At 43.4% G+C, this 21,133-nt stretch overlaps 1 protein-coding gene and 1 long non-coding RNA gene across 2 annotated transcripts; both read left to right on the top strand.

The window, feature by feature from the left end:
- The first annotated feature begins 7,239 nt into the window (after positions 1 to 7,239).
- LOC109778679 (polynucleotide 3'-phosphatase ZDP) lies at positions 7,240 to 14,812 on the top strand. Its single transcript, XM_020337237.4, has 15 exons — positions 7,240 to 7,806; positions 7,897 to 7,932; positions 8,206 to 8,508; positions 8,600 to 8,635; positions 9,206 to 9,508; positions 9,598 to 9,633; positions 9,848 to 9,949; positions 10,733 to 10,804; positions 10,919 to 10,975; positions 11,116 to 11,192; positions 11,943 to 12,024; positions 12,146 to 12,262; positions 12,396 to 12,523; positions 13,128 to 13,197; positions 14,513 to 14,812. The coding sequence occupies exons 1-15, from the start codon at positions 7,498 to 7,500 to the stop codon at positions 14,558 to 14,560; spliced, it is 1,776 nt and encodes a 591-aa protein (XP_020192826.1). The 5' UTR covers positions 7,240 to 7,497; the 3' UTR covers positions 14,561 to 14,812.
- An 870-nt stretch (positions 14,813 to 15,682) lies between these two features.
- On the top strand, positions 15,683 to 20,123 carry LOC141042427 (uncharacterized). Its single transcript, XR_012205155.1, has 3 exons — positions 15,683 to 17,428; positions 18,965 to 19,761; positions 19,864 to 20,123. It is a non-coding gene; the product is annotated as an uncharacterized lncRNA (long non-coding RNA).
- Positions 20,124 to 21,133: the final 1,010 nt, after the last annotated feature.

Below are 21,133 nucleotides of genomic sequence, written 5' to 3'. Positions count from 1 at the left end.
TGTACAATGCCGGCACGTTGTTGCTGCTTCGCCGCCCGCCTCCCTTCGTTGACTACCAAGACCCGAGGCCCTTTTGTGTTGCTTCGTTTTGGATGCGCCAAGTTCCTCTTCGACACTGTGTACCACTACCGCCGCTCGAACATCTACAGAATGTGTACCACAACCAGCGCTGAAAACCGTGAACGACTACCGATGACCCTCCAAGTTCGTCCACGATTGCCATGTACAACTACCGTCGACCCGCGAAGACCCCGTGGACGTCAAGTTCCTTGTCGTGACCCCGAGCATCTACAGAACATGAACGACTACTTCCTCTCCGACTTGTGAACCACTACTTCCACTACGATCTTGATCCGTTCCAAAAAGTCACGCTTCAAAGGTATAACCGCAGAGAACGACCGCCCGTGAACGAATGCATGTGCTGTATGAGTTGCTTGCGTTTGCACCATGCCCGACTTGTTCGTCGCATGCTGTCACTCATTTCCTTGCCACCATCTTGTGGGACACCCGGTAACCGGGAGCACCCCACCATCTCTTGCGTGTTCCACACGTCCGCACAATTCTCTTTTGCGCCGGTATCTCCATGAGCTACCGGAACCAATATGTTGCCGTGGCATCATTTTCGGATTCGTTGCCGTGGCACCCCTTTCTTCCACCACGGTGACAAATGCTTCATAACATGCTCATGTCAACATTTTCATAAAAATTGCTTAAAACTTGCATATGTCATCCGCATCATGATAACAACATTTAAAATGTCTAAAATTGATGTTTGCATTAAAATTGCTAAATGACATGGGGATTGTTCAGAATTGTTATTTGTTGTTCCGGCCTCATTTAATTTGCCTAAATAGTTAGTTTACTTATGCTTCACTTCTTGCCATGTTAATCAACATTTAATATTGTTGGGTACATAACCGAGAGAGAACTAAATACTTGGATGTGGTGTGTCGTCAATATGCAACTCGTTTCATATTGAGCTCCACTTAATTTGTAGTATTGTTTGTTGCACTTTGCCATGCCATGCCTCATTAAACCGGACATGCATCATGCCATGTGTATGTGATGGTTGTTTACTATGTTGTTTGTTTCTTTCCGGTTTGCTTCTCTCGTTAGCTTCGGTTTCGTTCCGGAGTTGTGAGGATTCGTTCAACTACATCTGTTTGTCTTCTTCATGGACTCGTTCTTCTTCCTAGCGGGATCTCAGGCAAGATGACCATACCCTCGAAATCACTTCTATCTTTGCTTGCTAGTTGTTCGCTCTATTGCTATGTCGCGCTACCTACCACTTGCTATATCATGCCTCCCATATTGCCATGTCAAGGCGCTAACCCACCTTTTTCCTAGCAAACCGTTGTTTGGCTATGTTACCGCTTTTGCTCAGCCCCTCTTATAGCGTTGCTAGTTGCAGGTGAAGTTGAAGATTGCTCCATGTTGGATTATGTTTATGTTGGGATATCACAATATCTCTTATCTTAATTAATGCATCTATATACTTGGTAAAGGGTGGAAGGCTCGGCCTTATGCCCGGTGTTTTGTTCCACTCTTGCCGCCCTAGTTTCCGTCATACCGGTGTTATGTTCCTTGATTTTGCGTTCCTTACGCGGTTGGGTGATTTATGGGACCCCCTTGACAGTTCGCTTTGAATAAAACTCCTCCAGCAAGGCCCAACCTTGGTTTTACCATTTGCTACCACCTATCCCCTTTTCCCTTGGGTTCTGCAGACTCAAGGGTCATCTTTATTTTAGACCCCCCGGGCCAGTGCTCCTTCGAGTGTTGGTCAGAACCGAGCAGCCTGCGGGGCCACCTCGGGGAAACTCGAGGCCTGGTTTTACTCGTAGCTTGACTTATCCGGTGTGCCCTGAGAACGAGATATGTGCAGCTCCTATCGGGATTTGTCGGCACATCGGGCGGCTTTGCTGGTCTTGTTTTACCATTGTCGAAATGTCTTGTAAACCGGGATTCCGAGACTGATCGGGTCTTCCCGGGAGAAGGTTTATCCTTCGTTGACCGTGAGAGCTTATAATGGGCTAAGTTGGGACACCCCTGCAGGGTATAAACTTTCGAGAGCCATGCCCGCGGTTATGTGGCAGATGGGAATTTGTTAATATCCGGTTGTAGAGAACTTGACCCTTGACTTAATTAAAATACATCAACCGCGTGTGTAGTCGTGATGGTCTCTTTTCGGCGGAGTCCGGGAAGAGAACACGGCTTTTGGGTTATGTTTGACGTAAGTAGGAGTTCAGGATCACTTCTTGGTCATTACTAGTTGACGACCGTTCCATTGCTCCTCTTCTCGCTCTTATTTGCGTATGTTAGCCACCATATATGCTTAGTCGGTGCTGCAACCTCACCACCTTACCCTTTCCTACCCTTAAGCTTAAATAGTCTTGATCTCGCGGGTGTGAGATTGCTGAGTCCTCGTGACTCACAGATTCTACCAAAACAGATGCAGGTGCCGAGGATACCAGTGCAGGTGACGCAACCGAGCTCAAGGGGGAGCTCGATGAAGATCTTGTTCGTTGTGTTGTTTCTTTTCATGTTGATCAGTAGTGGTGCCCAGTTGGGACGATCAGGGATCTAGCAGTTGGGTTGTCTTCTTTTCTTTTGGCTTTGACCGTAGTCGGTCTATGTGTGTACTCTGAATGATGTATGATTTATTTATGTATTGTGTGAAGTGGCGATTGTAAGCCAACTCTTTATCCCATTCTTGTTCATTACATGGGATTGTGTGAAGATGACCCTTCTTGCAACAAAACCACAATGCGGTTATGCCTCTAAGTCGTGCCTCGACACGTGGGAGATATAGTCGCATCGTGGGTGTTATAGAGTATAAACTTTACCATTCTGTTTGGGAACCGCCTATAATGTGTGTAGCATGGAAGATATCGAGATCTCTCGGTTGTTATGTTGACAATTAAAGTATGTCACTCAAAATATTATTTATCTCTATTTCAAAATCGAGCTCTGGCACCTCTACAAATCCCTGCTTCCCTCTGCGAAGGGCCTATCTATTTACTTCTATGTTGAGTCATCGTCCTCTTATTAAAAAGCACCAGTTGGAGAGCACCGCTGTCATTTGCATGCATTACTATTAGTTTAAATTGAGTATGACTGTGACTGGATCTCTTTTACCATGAATTACAATGTTTAGTTAGTCCTTGATCTTCAGAGGTGCTCTGCATTGATGTTTTGCAGTCTCAGAAAGGGCTAGCGAGATACCTTCTTGTTATATCATATTATGATTCTTTTGAGAAAGTGTTGTCATCCGAGATTTATTATTATTGCTCGCTAGTTGATTATGCCATTGATATGAGTAAACATGACACCTAAGTGTTATTGTGAATATGGTTGGTTCATAATCTTTGCTGAAAACTTGAATGCTGGCTTTACATATTTACAACAACAAGAGCAAATAGAGTTTGTAAAAGTTTTTCTTTATCACTTTCAGTTTGTCAACTGAATTGCTTGAGGACAAGCAAATGTTTAAGCTTGGGGGAGTTGATACGTCTCCATCGTACACTTTTCCAAACACTTTTGCCCTTGTTTTGGACTCTAACTTGCATGATTTGAATGGAACTAACCCGGACTGACGCTAGTTTCAGCGGAATTGCCATGGTGTTATTTTTGTGCAGAAATAGAAGTTCTCGGAATGACCTGAAACTTCACGGAGAATATTTTTGGAATATATAAAAAATACTGGCGAAAGAATCAACATCAGGGGGCCCACACCCTGTCCACGAGGGTAGGGGGCGTGCCCACCCCCTGGGGCGCGCCCACTGCCTCGTGGGCCCCCTGAGGCTCCACCGACCTCAACTCCAACTCTATATATTCACGTTCGGGGAGAAAAAAATAGGAGAGAAGGATTCATCGCTTTTTACAATACAGAGCCGCCGCCAAGCCCTAATCTCTCTCGGGAGGGCTGATTTGGAGTCCGTTCGGGGCTCCGAAGAGGGGAATCCGTCGCCGTCGTCATCATCAACCTTCCTCCATCACCAATTTCATGATGCTCACCGCCGTGCGTGAGTAATTCCATCGTAGGCTTGCTGGACGGTGATGGGTTGGATGAGATTTACCATGTAATCGAGTTAGTTTCGTTAGGGTTTGATCCCTAGTATCCACTATGTTCTGAGATTGATGTTGCTATGACTTTGCTATGCTTAATGCTTGTCACTAGGGCCCGAGTGCCATGATTTCAGATCTGAACCTATTATGTTTTCTTGAATATATGGGAGTTCTTGATCCTATTTTGCAAGTCAATAGTCACCTACTATGTGTTATGATCCGGTAACCCCAAAGTGACAATAATCGGGACCACTCCCGGTGATGACCGTAGTTTGAGGAGTTAATGTATTCACTAAGTGTTAATGCTTTGGTCCGGTACTCTATTAAAAGGAGGCCTTAATATCCCTTAGTTTCCAATAGGACCCCGCTGCCACGGGAGGGTAGGACAAAAGATGTCATGCAAGTTCTTTTCCATAAGCACGTATGACTATATTCGGAATACATGCCTACATTACATTGATGAACTGGAGCTAGTTCTGTGTCACCCTTGTTATAACTGTTGCATGAGGAATCGCATCCGACATAATTATCCATCACCGATCCAATGCCTACGAGCTTTTCACATATTGATCTTTGATTAGTTACTTTTTTCGTTGCCACTGTTACAATTACTAAAAAACTGCTACTGTTACTTTTGCCACCGTTACCGTTACTTCCATACTACTTTGTTGCAGATATTAAGTTTTTCAGGTGTGGTTGAATTGACAACTCAACTGCTAATACTTGAGAATATTCTTTGGCTCCCCTTGTGTCGAATCAATATTTGGGTTGAATACTCTACCCTCAAAAACGGTTGCGATCCCCTATACTTGTGGGTTATCAGTTGTCTAGATATGCAACTAGGTGAGCAACCTATATGATGTAACAACAACAAGCACACAAGCAAGCAAAGGATACAACACAATATAAGCTTGCACAAGTAAAGGTACGAGATAACCAAGAGTGGATCCGGCGAAGACGAGGATGTGTTACCGAAGTTCCTTCCTTTTGAGGGGAAGTACGTCTCCGTTGGAGCGGTGTGGAGGCACAATGCTCCCCAAGAAGCCACTAGGGCCACCGTATTCTCCTCACGCCCTCATACAACGCGAGATGCCGTGATTCCACTATTGGTGCCCTTGGAGGCGGCGACCAGACCTTTACAAACAAGGTTGGGGCAATCTCCACAACTTAATTGGAGGCTCCCAACGACACCACGAAGCTTCACCACAATGGAATATGACTCCACGGTGACCTCAACCGCCTAGGGTGCTCAAACACCCAAGAGTAACAAGATCCGCAAGGGATTAGTGGGGGGAATCAAATTTCTCTTGGTGGAAGTGTAGATCAGAGCCTTCTCAACCAATCCCTAGAGAATCAACAAGTTTGATTGGCTAGGGAGAGAGATCGGGCGAAAATGGAGCTTAGAGCAACAATGGAGCTTAGGGATGGAAGGGGTGGTCAACTCGAAGAAGAAGACTCCCCTTTTATAGTGCAAGAACAAATCCAACCGTTATCCACCAACTCAGCCTGCGACGCGCGGTACTACCGCACCATACAAGCGGTACTATCGCAAGGGCCCGCGATACTACCGCAAAGGATTGCGGTACTACCGCTGGCACGGCAGGGGCTAAGACCAGTCCTGATACGCTAAGGCAGGGAGCGGTAGAACCGCTGGCGCGGTACTACCGCGCCCCCTTGCGGTACTACCGTACGGCAAGAGTGGTCTAGGCTAGGGAAGGCACGGACATATAAAAATACATCCGTGACTACTTCCGCTGAGTTTTGATCTATATAAAAATCCAACACGGTACTACCGCATGCCTGGAGCGGTACTACCGTGTAGGGCGCGGATGTAAAAAATTACATCCGCCCTTACTTCCGCTCATGCTGCTGTGCCTGGCCAGAGCCCACGGTACTACCGCGCCCATGGAGCGGTACTACCGCGTAGGGCGCGGATGTAAAAAATTACATCCGCCCCTACTACCGCTCGAGCAGCTGCGCCTGGCCTGAGGCCATGATACTACCGTTCCCAAGGAGCGGTACTACCGCGCTGGAGGCCGGTACTACCGCAAGGGCCTGCGGTACTACCGCTCCAAAGAGCAGTACTACCGCATGCCCCAGTTCAAGAACACTAGGAGTCCTTCATTTTGCAGAGACACGGAGAGACGGAGGATGCTCCAAAGAGCCAAAGGAAAGGTGGTGCAAAAAAGACGTGTACGTGTTGATTCCACCCAAACCTTTCCAACGCGGACCCCCTCTTAATAGTACGGCTTTCCTACGACTCAAATCCACCGAAAAGAAACGTAGAGAAACGCCGTTTTCAATAGTCTTTGAGGGGCACCAAATCGTCTTATGCTTATGATATATCTGAAATGCTCAATACACACGATTAGTCCGCAAAAGCATTGTCATCAATCACCAAAACTACTAAGGGATAAATATGCCGTTACATTCATCGTCTCGGCTTCGGCGACGACGATGGTGGTGCTGAAATAAAGAAGCTTTAGATCCTTCCCCAACGAGGCGATCAATACTATGATTGTTGGTGAATTTGAAAATTGTTCAAGCAAGAATGGCGTGGCAGTGGAGACATCCTCATGGTGGACTTGTGTCCTCGGGCTCCGCCGTTGCGACGACGTTTGCTCCAATGCCGACGCGGGGCTTGGGAGGTAGTCTACGAGCGGATGCAGATTGTGATCTGCCTCAACATTATCTGAATGGTGGATCGTGTGTTGGGTTCGTGGTTTGTGACTAGCAGGTATGGTTTCCTTCTTCGACGTCTTAGCGTGCAGGGGTGCAAGATCTGGAGTTCGATGGCAATGTTTGAAGTGTCGCCCCGGTCTGATCCGTTCAATGGTAGTGGCTTTGCCTTTGGTGATCCACTTTGAAGGTCCGCAAAACTGCATACCTACGATGGAGCCACATCGAGCTTGGATGATGAGGTGATCTGTCATTCTTTTTATGGCTGCTCTGGCGGTGTCGGAGGCTGATGACGGGCGTTGGTGTGAAGTTCAGAGGATTCTTCGGTCTTGATTGTAATCTTTTTCCTTGTCTGATGTTTCTTTGTGCGAAGCCTAGTGTTTTGATGGTTTTTTAGTTTTGTCAGGTTGATGTGTATATGCGTATATGTACAACTTTTTTTCATGGCAATTGGTGTCTCATTATATCCGAGCCAGGCAAGCAAGCATGGTGGTTAATCAAATGAGCCCAAAGTTAGACCAGCCCACGATGCAGCCGACCTGACACGACCACGACGACGGCAGCAACGGAGAACGCGTCCGCACCGGCCAACACCACCGCGGCTCGGCTCGCTGCACCACCTTCCTCTTTCTTCCCGCCCTCGCCTCCGTCCCAGTCCCACCACGCCGTGATTCCAGCGCCGACCAGACCACCTACACAAAACCCTAGCCAGTCCCCTCCCCACCCCTTCCCTCCAGCCCGTCCCGACCTCGCATGCTCGCACCCCTCTTCTCCCGAAACCCCAGCCTCCTCTTCCTCCCCGCCGTCGTCCGCATCGCCCGCGGAGCAATGTCGGCCTCGCCGGCCGCCAAGGCGACCGTCTCCGTCGAGTACGCCAAGTCCGGCCGCTCATCCTGCAAGGGCTGCAGCGCCGCCATCGCCAAGGGCGCGCTCCGCCTCGGCGCCTCCGCGCGCGACCCTCGGGGCTACGACAGCACCAAGTGGTACCACGTCGCCTGCTTCCCCGCCTCCTCGCACCCGCTTGGCCCCGTCGAGGAGGTCCAGGGGTTCGACTCCATTAAGGTTTGGGTTGTTTTTTTGTTCCGTTCGTATTTCGATCTGTTTTGTTTTGTGCTTTGAGGCTAAACTCCCGGTATTTTGGGGGTTGTGCAGGATGACGATCGCGAGGAGCTGCGAGAGCTTGAGAAGGTAGCACATTCCTCACCTGTTGAAATATGCCTGTTCTGTTAGTGGTCTTCCATCCAGTCCTGCGCTGAATATTTCTGCCTATTGGATGGCAATTTTGAGTAATGTAGAATTATGTTGCTAAATCATAAGGTGGAACATTTGGGTAGCTTTCTATATAATCAATTTTTTTATGAGCAAAGGAATAAGAGATTTGATTTGTTCCCCCATTCAATATAGTTTTGCTTCATAAAAATATGAACTATTCCATGAACTCGAGAAATCTACTATTTTCAGAATAATAAGAGCGACCAGACTGCAGTCAGTCCATTGGAAGTACCAAGTCCGAAGAAAGCAAAGGTTTCGCCTAAAGCAGAGGTGGCAGAAAAAGGAAGTGTGTCTGTTGAATACGCCAAATCCGCCCGTTCCACCTGCAAGGCCTGCAATGCAAGCATCGCCAAGGGCGCTCTTCGCATTGGCGTCTCAGCCCATGACCCCCGTGGCTTCGACAGCACCAAGTGGTACCATGTCGCCTGCTTCCCCGCCTCCTCGCACCTGCTTGGCCCCGTCGAGGAGGTCCAGGGGTTCGACTCCATTAAGGTTTGGGTCTTTTTTTTTGTTCCATTCGGTTTTCGATCTGTTCTGTTTTGTGCTTGGAGGCTAAACTCAAGGTATTTTTGGGGTTGTGCAGGATGACGATCGCGAGGAGCTGCAAGAGCTCGAGAAGGTAGCACATTCCTCACCTGTTGAAAATGCCTGTTCTGTTAGTGGTCTTCCCGCCACTCCTGCGCTGAATATTTCTGCCTATTGGATGGCAATTTTGAGTAATGTAAAATTATGTTGCTAAGGCCTCCTTCGGTTCATAGGAATATTGTAGGAATTGCAAAGGATAGGAACTTTGTAGAAAAAATTCCCGTGGAGCCCTTTGGTTTGTAGGAATGGATTCCTATTCCTATGTAGGATAGGTATCAATCCTTCACATTTCAAAGGAAAAAAAACATTGGACTAGACTCAATGGAAAAATTCCTATCCTATGCATCAAATGACATCTCTTTCTCTATGGGATTTGAGATGCATGTCATCTCACTTCCTATGATTTTCCTATTCCTATACTATTCCTATCCTATGAACCAAAGGAGGCCTAAATCATAAGGTGGAACGTTCGGGGTACCTTTCTATATAATCGATTTTTTATGAGCAAAGGAATAAGAGATTTGACTTGTGCCTCCACAGAATGTAGTTTTGCTTCATAAAAATATGAACTGTTCCATGAACTTGAGAAATCTACTCTTTTCAGAATAATAAGAGAGACCAGACTGCAGTCAGTCCATTGGAAGTACCAAGTCCGAAGAAAGCAAAGGTTTTGCCTAAAGCAGAGGTGGCAGAAAAAGGAAGTGTCTCTGTTGAATACGCCAAGTCCGCCCGTTCCACCTGCAAGGCCTGCAATGCAAGCATCACCAAGGGCGCTCTTCGCATTGGCGTCTCAGCCCATGACCCCCGTGGCTTCGACAGCACCAAGTGGTACCATGTCGCCTGCTTTCCCACCTCGTCGCATCCGCTAGGCCGTGTTGAGAAGCTCAAGGGGTTTGACTCCATTAAGGTTTGTGCTCTGGGAGGCTTCATTTCATTGTTATTTAGTTCTGTTTTGTATTTTTCGTTGGTGGCTAAACTGTTACTTTTGGCCTCCAGGATGACGATCGTGAGGAGTTACGGGAGCTAGAGAAGGTAACACATTCCCCACTTGCTGAAATGCCTACGCTGCTGTATGATGAATATTTCTGAGTACTCCCTCTGTAAATTAATATAAGAGCGTTTAGATCACTAAAATAGTGATCTAAATGCTCTTATATTAGTTTACGGAGGGAGTACTAAATACTACCATATTTTGCAATAGTTTTGTAGAAGTATGTGCATGTCCATAAAATTTACCCATTTTCAGAATAAAAAGGGAGACCAGGCTGCAGTCGGTCCAGTGGAACTATCAAGTCCGAACAAAGGAAATTCCCATATATCTTTACCTGAAGTGGAGGTGGCTGAAAAGGCAAGTGTATTTTATGACGCCCAATATTTACTGTGGATTGTTTTCTGGGCTTTATTCTAATGAAGTTTGGATGTCAATTGTTTGAAATTTGTGGATTTGATGGGATGTGAACAGGAGATAACAGTTGGCCACTCATAGATCTAGTTTAAACAAAGTGGTATTGTTACTACATGATATTTCTGCACATTAGTAATTGGCGCACTTTTGATCATTGTTTGTCTCTGTGACATGTCATGTCTTACATCACAGTTTGTTTAGTTTGGAATGCTTAGTTTGATTCACCATGTGTAAAGGTAAAGTGACTTGCCTACTTTCAAATCCCTCTCCTTTTGCATCGTAGTATTTAGAGGCATCAATCATTTGACGTTTATAGTTCTAAGTTTCGCTTGAAGCTTCCTTACTAAGGTTGGATAAGCTCCATGAATAAGCCAGAGATAGTATCAGATGTTAGCCTATTATAACTTGCACCTCGCCACATTCTATGTTCTTTACCAAGGTGGTGAATGCTGATCCTTTTATTTTGAGAGTCCATCCTAAGAAATGACTAGTACACATCTTTGTATCTTACACGTTTTCTAAAAAAATCCTACTACACTAAATCAATTAAATAACCAAGGCTGTGAAGTGGGGTAATGTTGACAGGACAACTGAGTCACTTCTTTTGAGCGAAAAAGGTTTATACTGTTGCCACCTCCTTACTCTTTGTTTTCTTAACTTCACCTTGGAGCTCAGCTGCATGGTTATTTATTTGATTTATAATGCTGGTTTTGTTTTCCATAACAGTCATCTCCAGGGAACAAAACAGTTGGTACAGCGATACCCTTTTCGCCTTCTGATATCAAGAAAACATACAAGGTAGTCTTGTAATTCCTAGCTAATCTTACTCAGGTGTTTCTCTCTCTTTGGTTGTTGATAAACATTTTATTGTACTGAGTTACTACATGCACACCTTATTGTCTGTTGATGCAGGATGCTACCCTTCCCACTCATTGGAAGGCTTTTGATACCGTTATTTTCCGTGAGCAGGTGTGTTGAGGAAAAAAAAGAAAGTAACAGCTCTCAAGAATTATTTTATCCTTAAACAGTCAATATCACTCTACTACTTTTGGTTACATACCGTCTTGTAAAATTGTCAGAAAGTAACTTTGTGCAATTCTAATGTTCAGGATGATGGCCTTCATGCTTCAGCCAAGATTGCTGCGTTTGATTTCGACGGGTGCCTCGCCAAAACCTCAGTGAAGATGTATTATATTATATAATTTCCCTTCTTAAAATATGTTATGTTTGATAAGAGTGTTCTACATGCTTGTTCTGTGAATGTGGTATCAAATATTCATCGTTTTATAATGAAGACACATTTTAATTGATTTGCTACAGAAAAGATTTGTGTTACAGTTCAGTTCTATGGGCAATGTTTGTCTGGTTGGGCAATCTCATATAATGTCATCTATCTGTAAGTTATGGACTAATGTGTCCTACATCTTGTCATAACTGGAAGTGCAGAATGGTATGTCTGTTAAAATCCAAAATGCTTCTTATTTAAATGTGAAAAATTGATTAAAAAAGTTTAGTCCATGCATGCATGACGTCGGCTCTCTACATAGGGCGCTCATTACCACATGTTCCTGAAGAACATGTATAGTATGATACACTAATCTTAAAGAATCTTAAACTGTAGGAAATCACAACTTTATCATTCATCACCGCCCCTGTCTTGGTGTTCTTGACCTAAGTGGTTTCCTTTTTCACAACCGTCCATTTCAAGTAACCTTCTCTTGAGAAAAATACTTGGTACCTAGATCTACTAGAGTTCGAGTTGTGAAAAAAAATGCTTACCTGATGGTCTTGAGTACAACCGTTAGGTGCTGGCTTGTGCGATGTGATCTCCGGAGACTGACTTTTTATAAATGGAGTTTCTGATTTGAATGCTTCTCTTATATGAGCTGTTACACTAGGGAGACAGTTGATAACTTTTGACCTACTGCAAATGTAGCATTGGTGCAGACAAGTGGTCTTTACAGCATAAATCAATTCCTGACAAGTTGCAAAGCCTGTACAATGATGGCTACAAGTTGGTTAGTTTCTTTCTTATTTTGATTCCATCACTTTACTCTTCTTCTGTATCTGTGTACTCCATTTCAAGATAAGTATACACATGGCATGTTAATACAAAATCATGTTGTATGGTGTTGGCAGGTCATATTCACCAATGAGTCAAACATTGAGCGCTGGAAGAATAAGCGGCAGAGAGCTGTTGACTCAAAAGTTGGACGCCTTGACAACTTTATTGAGTGTGTTAAAGTCCCTATTCAGGTATTCTGCTAACCTATCTTCTTTTCTCTAATATTTGTGTTAAAATGTGTCTCTTATGTTTCTGACCGATCCTTTGACATAATAAATAATAATAATAAGAGCTGTAGCTTATTGTGCTTGTGTTTTCCTGCAGGTTTTCATTGCGTGTGGTACAGGGAAAGGAAAAGGCACACCGGATGATCTGTTTCGCAAACCAAATTCAGGAATGTGGTGGTTGATGGCAGAGCATTTCAATTCTGGAATTGCCATCGACATGGACCAGTAATCATTCTATTTCCGATTTTTTTCCAGAGTCACCATTTTGAATTGATTTATTTCATAGGGCGTAAGCTTAAACATTTAATTTTGAATGTAATTTTGTTATCTCTGTTCATATGTGGTTGTTGGACAAGCAGCTGACATGCACACGGTTCATTTTCTTTGTTTCTGTGAGCTGCATGTGTCGCTTAGCCATGGTTTCATTCAGGACAATTGCTTCTTGGAGCCATGCCCCTGTTGCTAACTTGCTTATATATCAACCACACTCACAAGACTGTCCTTGTGATCTACATGAAAGTACTGTTTAGTACGTGTAAGATTCACCACATATCCTATGTTTAGGGCTTTAGGCTGAGTGATCAGCACATGAAGCTCCATTATAGCACCCGAGGTTCTGAGTTTGCTGCTAAATCCACACAAAGAATAGGGCCTCAGCTTAAACATGAGTTATGCTGTTATGCAAACTAGTATTGCCCACCTTGTTCTTATAGTGCAAGTCTCTGAGTCTGTTCAGTATGTTGCTGCAAGAATTCAGGCCACACCTTTTTCTCCTTAGGATTTGGTCATGCTACATGCTCTCCTTCTGAAATTTCCCGTGCCTTTTCAGATCTTTCTATGTTGGTGATGCTGCTGGGAGAGAGAATGATCATAGTGACGCAGATATAGAATTCGCTAAGGTATGGTGAAAAAACCTCTACCCTTGAGCTACAATGCACTACCATTTCTTCAGTTGAGTTCAAACATTCAGCAACTTGAAATGCCCCTCACACTTTTACTTGTCATTTATAGAAATGCCAATGAACTGGGTTTAGAAGCATACTCCCTCTGTTCCTAAATATAAGTCTTTTTAGAGATTACACTATGGACTACATACGGAGCAAAATGAGTGAATTTACACTCTAAAATATGTCTACATACATCCGTATGTGGTTTGTAGTGGAATATCTAAAAAGACTTATATTTAGGAACGGAGGGAGTATTTTTTATTTAGAAACTGAGACTTGATCACACCGTACATCAGCATTTAAACTTGTAACTATCTATTTGAAAGTTATTCTTTTAGCTATGCAATCAATTAAGGAGACACAGTTCAAAAAGCGACAGATAACAGTTAGATAGGGGATACTCCCCCTGTAAACAAATATAAGACGTTTTGGATCACTCAGAGGGAGTAGATCTTAAAGCTTGTAATAGGTACCATCAGATCAAGCACGATTATTTCATCTGGAGTTTGGAAAGCTAGCCTTAGAACCCTTAGTTATAACCAGGATTTTTCAGCCATCTTTCTGTGTTAGGAGAACTTGTTAATTGGATATTCGTAAGCCGAGCTCTGAATGATTTACTCTGTAATTTGATAAGACCATGTGAATAAACTATTTAAGCATCCTTTCACGATAGTAAGAAGCCCATCATAACGAACTTAAGTGTGCTCAGAATTTTCCCGGCATGGCTCTGGGAGCAGGTGCAGATTGAAGTAGTTTTAGAATTGCCTTTCCTTTAGGTTACCTGTTCTAGTTCTAGTTCCATTATCATTTTGACTTCTTCATGCGGTATTGTCCTTGTATGGGTATAAGACCCTACTTGCTAGCTGAGGCAACATATCAGAATGATACAATAAAGTCCAAGATACCCTTTTCCAAATCCCTGTTATTGGTAAGTTTGCCATTTTTTTGCTAATCACTGATGAAATAGACTATAGTTGAACTTGAAGCTAGTTTAAAGAATGCTGGTTCCATCTAAAATAATTTAGTATGCGAAAATAATTCCATTTTTTCCTCTGGAAAGCTGGATTATCTCATCTCATATATAATCCCCCACCCATGTACCTTGTCTGCATTTCCTATGTTATTTGTTCCACCAAAAGCTTTTTATTTTTTGAATGTTTTTGTTCGCTATGCTACTTCATGGTTAGTAATTAACTGTCGAAGCTTTAATTGGCTCTATATTGTTTGCCTTCCCATTTCTGACGTTCTGTTGTATTTTCCATTATAGGCCATCGGTCTGAAGTTTCACGTTCCTGAAGAATTCTTCGGTCCCTAGGCTTCCACTGTGAGCAGCTATGTTAGGTGGTGAATAAGATGGTTTACTAATTGCCTCGTAGGTCGGTGTCGCATGTTTGGAACCTAAGAATGCCGCAGTCATTCTGACGTTGCAAGATCGCTGTTTAAACTTGCCGTAGTCCTTCGCCGTAGTATCATGCCTGTTCGGTTAGGATCGACTTGAATCAATGTACTGGGGCGGGGAACTGTTGGGATCTGAGTCAATACCATACTGGGACTCGTCGATCACTGATTTCTGTCGCCCATTTGACTCGTATGATTGTCACCAGTGTCAAATGCGGGTTCACGTCCGCGTACCTCGTGTCCCAAAAGGCAAAAGACCGTTTTTATCTCCCTGGTGGCATCTAAAGTTAAGTAAGAGACGCTGGTTCTTTTCTCTAGTTCTCTAAGCTTCACTAGCGGGAACAAAATGACAGGAAACAACCGTACGTCTGGGAGTCCTATAAATTCAAACCCGGAATTCTCAGAAACCCAAAGTCCAAGCTCTGAAACAATGCCGGAATATGTTCGTGCTGCTGTTCATCCAATACTTGTTCTCTATGATTATTCACATGTGAGAAACAAATCCAAGAGAAGCCCCTGTGTTAAATTCACACGGTTATATACAGATTTGACACTGCAGCCCGCACTCTGCAGAATGCACAGCCTGAGAATAATTAGGCTTAGCGCATCACAAAATAAACTTCCACTTGCATTACTGCCGACAACCAATGATTCCTTGGGGATTAAGTCTGCAGTCTGCATAGTAGTACTACGTACTCCCTGACAATTGTCAACGTGCTTGTCTTTTTCTCTAGTTCATAATCTAGTTGGGGATTAAGTCTGCAGGAACGAGCAAAAATAGTCAAAGTGATGTGGACTATATGGTACTCCAGGAATCGCTGGGTTCATGATCAAGATCAATTAGATCCTGCCACTGCTATGAGAAGGATTAGAGGGGACTTGTGTCAGCACCTGATTCAACGGGGGCCTTTCTTCAGTTAGGTGTAGCGAATCAGGCACGTCTTCTGTAGTAGTTATTACTATTTACCGTTTACCTCTTGCCGCGCCGGCAGGTAACTCTCTTCCATATAAGCAGAGCCGGGTTGTGGCGAAGCATCTCATTCAGTATTTCCCCAATTATCAACTCTGGGCTAGAACTCTAAACACTATTGCACTATAGCTCCTCTTACAGTGATAATATACTCCAGATCTAGCGAGATCTCTTGATTTCTACCATATACTCGTGTAAACAAAGTTATAGATCCACTCGGGCCTGACAAATTGGTACTCAGAGCAAGGTTTTTCCTCGGCCAGAGAAGTAATCCCACCCAATTCCCTCCCTAGTATGTTGATTCGGCGACAGCGACGGTGATCTGCGTGTTGGAGGCGTCAGTGGCGGCGATCTGACAGTAGGCGGCGTGGGCGGCAGCGATCTGGTGTTTGTTGGCGCTAGTGGCGGCGATTTGTTCGGCTACAGGCTGGTAGGGCGGAATGGTTGCGGGAGAACACTTCTCAGGTAGTAAAGTCCCACATCCATCGCTGGTTTGTGTAGCAGGGCGGCGCGGAGCTCGGCGGCGGCGGGATCTGAGTGAGAGGACGGGTTGCCAGATCTCTGGTGGTAAAATTCCTTACCTCTGCTTAGATCAGGGAGATGGGAAGGACATCCAAGAGCATAGATGATGCTGATTGGCAGGACGTTCTGTCCATGAAAGAGGAATTCGGCATTCTGCAGCAAGACTCAACATTTTTGTGTACTGATGTTTCCAAGCTTCAACAAGAGGTATCATCCATCGGCCCCAAACAAACTGAAATATGTGAGCAAGTAGGAGGTGTACAGCAAGCAGTGCTACAATTGGGTAAACAAATGGCAGCCATGAATTTAGTTCTGAAATCTCTAGTACCCAAATCAGTGAACAGGAATGAGGATGAAGCTGAAACTAGTGCAAGTCAAGTAGTAAAATCGCCAACTCTAGCTCGGGCAGAATTGCAAAATCTGGAGCACAGAAATGCAAATCTCAGGAAACATTTGGAGGCAGAAAGAGAGCTGAACAGACAATTTGAAGAAGCTCAACTCCAAAATTTACCTCCTGTCAGAGTGCAGAAACCCAGTACTACAGAGAGAATTCCAATGCAAGATTTAACTGCTGAAAGGAATACCCCTGTGGCACATCAGGCCAAGCCACACACACCTGCATTTCAATAGTTCCAAGCAGACAGAGAGAGGCAGTTATGGCAAGGTTATTACAGAACCTATGAACAGGATATGCAGGCTCAATTTATGAAAGCAATGACAAAAGGACCTAAACTAGAATTTCCCAAGTTGATGGTGCTGACTCAGTTGGGTGGATAAGGCAATGTAATAAGTACTTTCAGATTCAGCAACACCTGAAGAATACAAGGTATCATTAGCACAAATGTACATGATAGGAGAAGCTGACACATGGTTGAGAAGATCAAGCCTCATCAAGAAACAGATGAATTGGTTGTGTTAGAAATATTAGGTGATCAAATGGTCAAAACGTTAATTACCATAAGTTAATATGGGCCCAATAATTAAATTCGGGATTACTACTAATTAAATGGTAATTAACCAATCCAGCCCGTGATTGGGGGGCTAAAATCATGCTAATATGGTTAGGTCCCATGGTCAAGGCAGCGCAATATATAAGGGGGCAGACTAGCACGTACAATCAGTCCAACGTATTAGTCACCTGCCTCCCGAAATTCACTCCAAATCCAATCTGGAGGCACTGCCCATTGACGTGAAGATCAAATCATTGCTTCGGCAAGGTGCCGGAGGCCTGAACGACTACGCTGCTACGTCCTCTGATCGGCGACATCGACTTGATGGCGTCTCCGAACGCAGGTTTAATCTACACTCCTAATTCCGCATTAGATCGAACTTTGTATTCACGTGGTTAGAGAAGATCCAATTTATTCCTCAGTTCGGGCTTAATCACCCAGTTAGTATTTAGATTAATCTAACATTTTGGTATCAAAGCTATGTTGGATCTAATTGCGTGAATCAGTTCCTAAGTTAACATGTAGATTAATTTTTCTGGTAGAACCTGCCTATAAAACTGCGCCATCAGGCATCGTACACAATTATCAGGGTCGCCGCCGCGTTTTAGTCCGCATCAGCGTCGCCAGAAATTGCACCTTGTGCACGCATGAGCCGTCGGCATCCCACTCATTAGTTCCGAGTGTTGCCGTCGCCGCTGTCTTCGCTTGCGCATGAACGATTCTCGCATCACAAGTCGAGCCACGCGAGCGCATCAGGGGCCGTGCCCGCGCCGCCGCGCATCAGGGTCGTGCTCGCACATCAGTGAGCATCAGGAGCCATCGTGCGCCTCAGGCAGTCGCGTACGCCTGTTCATTTGCGTAACTTCTGCTCCACTCGATCTGATTTTGTCGCTGGCCGTGGCGGCAGAATAGGAAGCTGGCTCGGTTTTGGTGGCGGTGCATTACGAGGCTGACTAGGTCGTTACGGATCGGCTACACACTGGTAACTGAATAAGTGCCTCTAAAATTGGGCGTTAGATTAGCTGTGTATGTCATTCTGTACGCACTTGAAATTCTGCTCATTAGCCTTCATGCAGTTGATGGCTGTTTAAATTATTTGTATGATTCAGTATATTTTATGAGTAGTTTTTCCCCCTCCCGGGTGCTGTTTCATACAATTACGTCCTTAGCATGTGCACTGTTGGACCCTTGATAGATTATACGTGCATTAGTTCTGTTAGCTGCCGGTTGTTAGTTAATTGCTAGTGCTTTATTTAGGCTGCAGTGCATGATTTATGGGCTACACTGCTATTTCCTCGGCTGCATAAGTGACGCTGCCATTTAGTCAGGCAATGTTTATTCTGTTGTTTAATTAATTATGCTGATTAAATTGCACGGTTGATTATTTTTAGTACGTGCATTTCAGCAGTTATTTTTGAGCATCAGTGTTGAATTAGAATGGAACCAACGAGAAGTTTTGGTTTAACACTGCTATATATTCTCAGGATAATTGTGATGATTAATTTCAGTACTGCATGGTTACATATTGACCAACGTTGTATGTGATCAAGATTATTTTCCGACCTTTTATATAAGGCAACTATATATCTTGGGATAATCACAATAATTAATTTTTATGACGCATGATTATATTCTGACCAAAGTTGATTATGATCATGATTTCTAGAATTAATTTCCCAATAAAGATATTTCATTTTGTTCCTTTTTGTTACTGCCCAACGGTGTTGTGAATAAGGATTCTATTAAATTTGACATGCTATTAATCAGACCAACGTAGGATTAATATCATGTATTAAGTTTCCTTATATATGGATATTTTCATAATTCATAATTTTCATATCCATCTTATTTATGTTTTATTCGGCTTTGAACCCATCAGTTCTTTCTGGGCTCCTGAACTCAATTGAGCACCTCAATGGGACCTTGGTGTCATGGACCTTGATTATGCACTTAGGGAAAAAGCTCCTTTGTCCTCTGATGATGAAAACCTTGCTGAGAAAACTTAAGGTTTATGAGGCTAATAAGGAGAAGTGGGAGCGCTCCAATCGCTTGTCTCTCATGATCATGAAAAGCACAATTACTCTTCGGATTAGGGGAGCAATCCCTGATTCAGAATGTGCTAAGACTTATCTAGCGTCGGTGGAGGAGCAATTTAAAGGCTCAACAAAAGTCTACGCTAGTACATTGATCATGAAAATGCTCACCACGAAGTATGATGGTAAAAGCGGTGTGAGAGAACATATCATGACTATGAATGATATGGCCGCAAAATTAAAGGGCATGGACATGGACATTTATGAGGGCTTTCTGGTTCACTTCATTATGACTTCTATCCTATGGAGTATGGTCCCTTCAAGATTAATTATAATACTCAGAAGGAGAAGTGGACCATGAGTGAGCTCACATCTATGCGCGTTCAAAAAGAAGAGCGGCTTAAGGTTGAAAGGATAGATTATGCTCATCTTACTTCCATAAACTTGGGGAAAAGAAAGTCTCAGGGTGATGGGAAACCTAAGAAGAAGATGAACATCTCTAATATTGATGCAAGCAAGCTAGGGAACTCTGGCACCAAGGACATCGCTACAGAGCCAAAGGGTCCTAAGTGTTGTTTCTGCAAGGAAGATGGGCATGTCATGAAAGAATGTGATGGCTTTAAGGCATGGCTTGCTAAGAAGGGTAATGAATCAATTTCCTAAGTTTCAGAATAATTTATTTATTTCCCACTAAATAAAGATGAGTTGACTCAAGTGCCACTTGCACATTTCGAACTCATTTCAGGGATTCTATTTCGTGAGGACACTGAAAAGGATGGATCAAAGTCTTAGATTTCCAAGTGGCAAGGAGACTGATGAACAAGGATTAGTTTTTCTCCTTAAGTATTGGTGATTGTTCATCCTCCGTCTTAATAATACTTTTATGTTCCTAGCATGAGGGGCCTTATTTTGTTTCTCTATGAGATGATGGATTTGTAATTTTGCGAACAAATATTGTGTTATTAAGAGTTGTCATGATGGTTCTGGTTGTGTTATCTCTGTGAATCCTTGATGTGTATTATGAGTGCTCATATAAATGATGACACTATTATTTAAGCCATATTTCGAAGGGGAGAATTAAACACTCTCATTAAGAGACACCTTCATCTGCTTGCCTTATCTGATTTAGGCCACACTATTGGTCATATTAAGGGAAATAAGTAAAGAAAACTAATAAATGAGTTCTTTACGGTACTTAGGATTTGGAATTAATATGCCATAATGTGTTTCGTTCCTTATTGGTTATATTACTCTTTTATTACCTTCGTCGCTAATTATTTGCATCGGCCCATGTTCTAGAAGAACAATGTTTTCAATATTGTTACCCGATATTCACCACCGTCAAACACTCTTAATATTTATAGAATGTTTACATCAGTGGGAGTTATATACAAAAGGGCAATGGAGAACTAAAGTTGTTCAGAGAGGAAATAAGAAGGGTAATTGGATTTTACGCTAAGATGAGTGGGAGCTAGTATATCACGTTATGTACTTTATGGCACGATACATATAAAATTAGTTTACCACAACTAAGCCTACTGTCTAAGTAAATGACTAATATTTTTGTGTGATAAGAAATCCGCACATTAGCACACGAGTAACAACAATTAAGTGAGTATCATGTTGTGAAAGATACTGTCCAAGACCAAATTTTAAATTCAGCATATATGTACTAAGTGCATGATAGCTGATCCCCTAACTAAAGGCTTACCACTAATTTTGCTAGCATAAGTATAACTCAAGGCCTCTAATTGTTGGGATAATTATATAAATGAGATCTCGAATATTGATCTGGACAATAAGAAAGTTTGTTTCGCTCAATAAGTGCACATGATGATTAATAAAGAAACAAACTACTAGGACCATAAGTAGGGAGTATGCCTGCATGCACATACAAACTCCCAACCATGAATAACTATCCATGTCAAGATGGAGTATGATGCTATAGATAATGGGGTTCAAGTAATAACTATTCGATTACTGTGAATACATTACCTTGGTATGGTATTTTTGTC

This window comes from Aegilops tauschii, chromosome 3 (assembly GCF_002575655.3).
Source record: "Aegilops tauschii subsp. strangulata cultivar AL8/78 chromosome 3, Aet v6.0, whole genome shotgun sequence".
NCBI lineage: Eukaryota > Viridiplantae > Streptophyta > Magnoliopsida > Poales > Poaceae > Aegilops > Aegilops tauschii.
The sequence above is the reverse complement of the archived record's forward strand: the minus strand, read 5'-3'. Positions and strand labels throughout refer to the sequence as shown.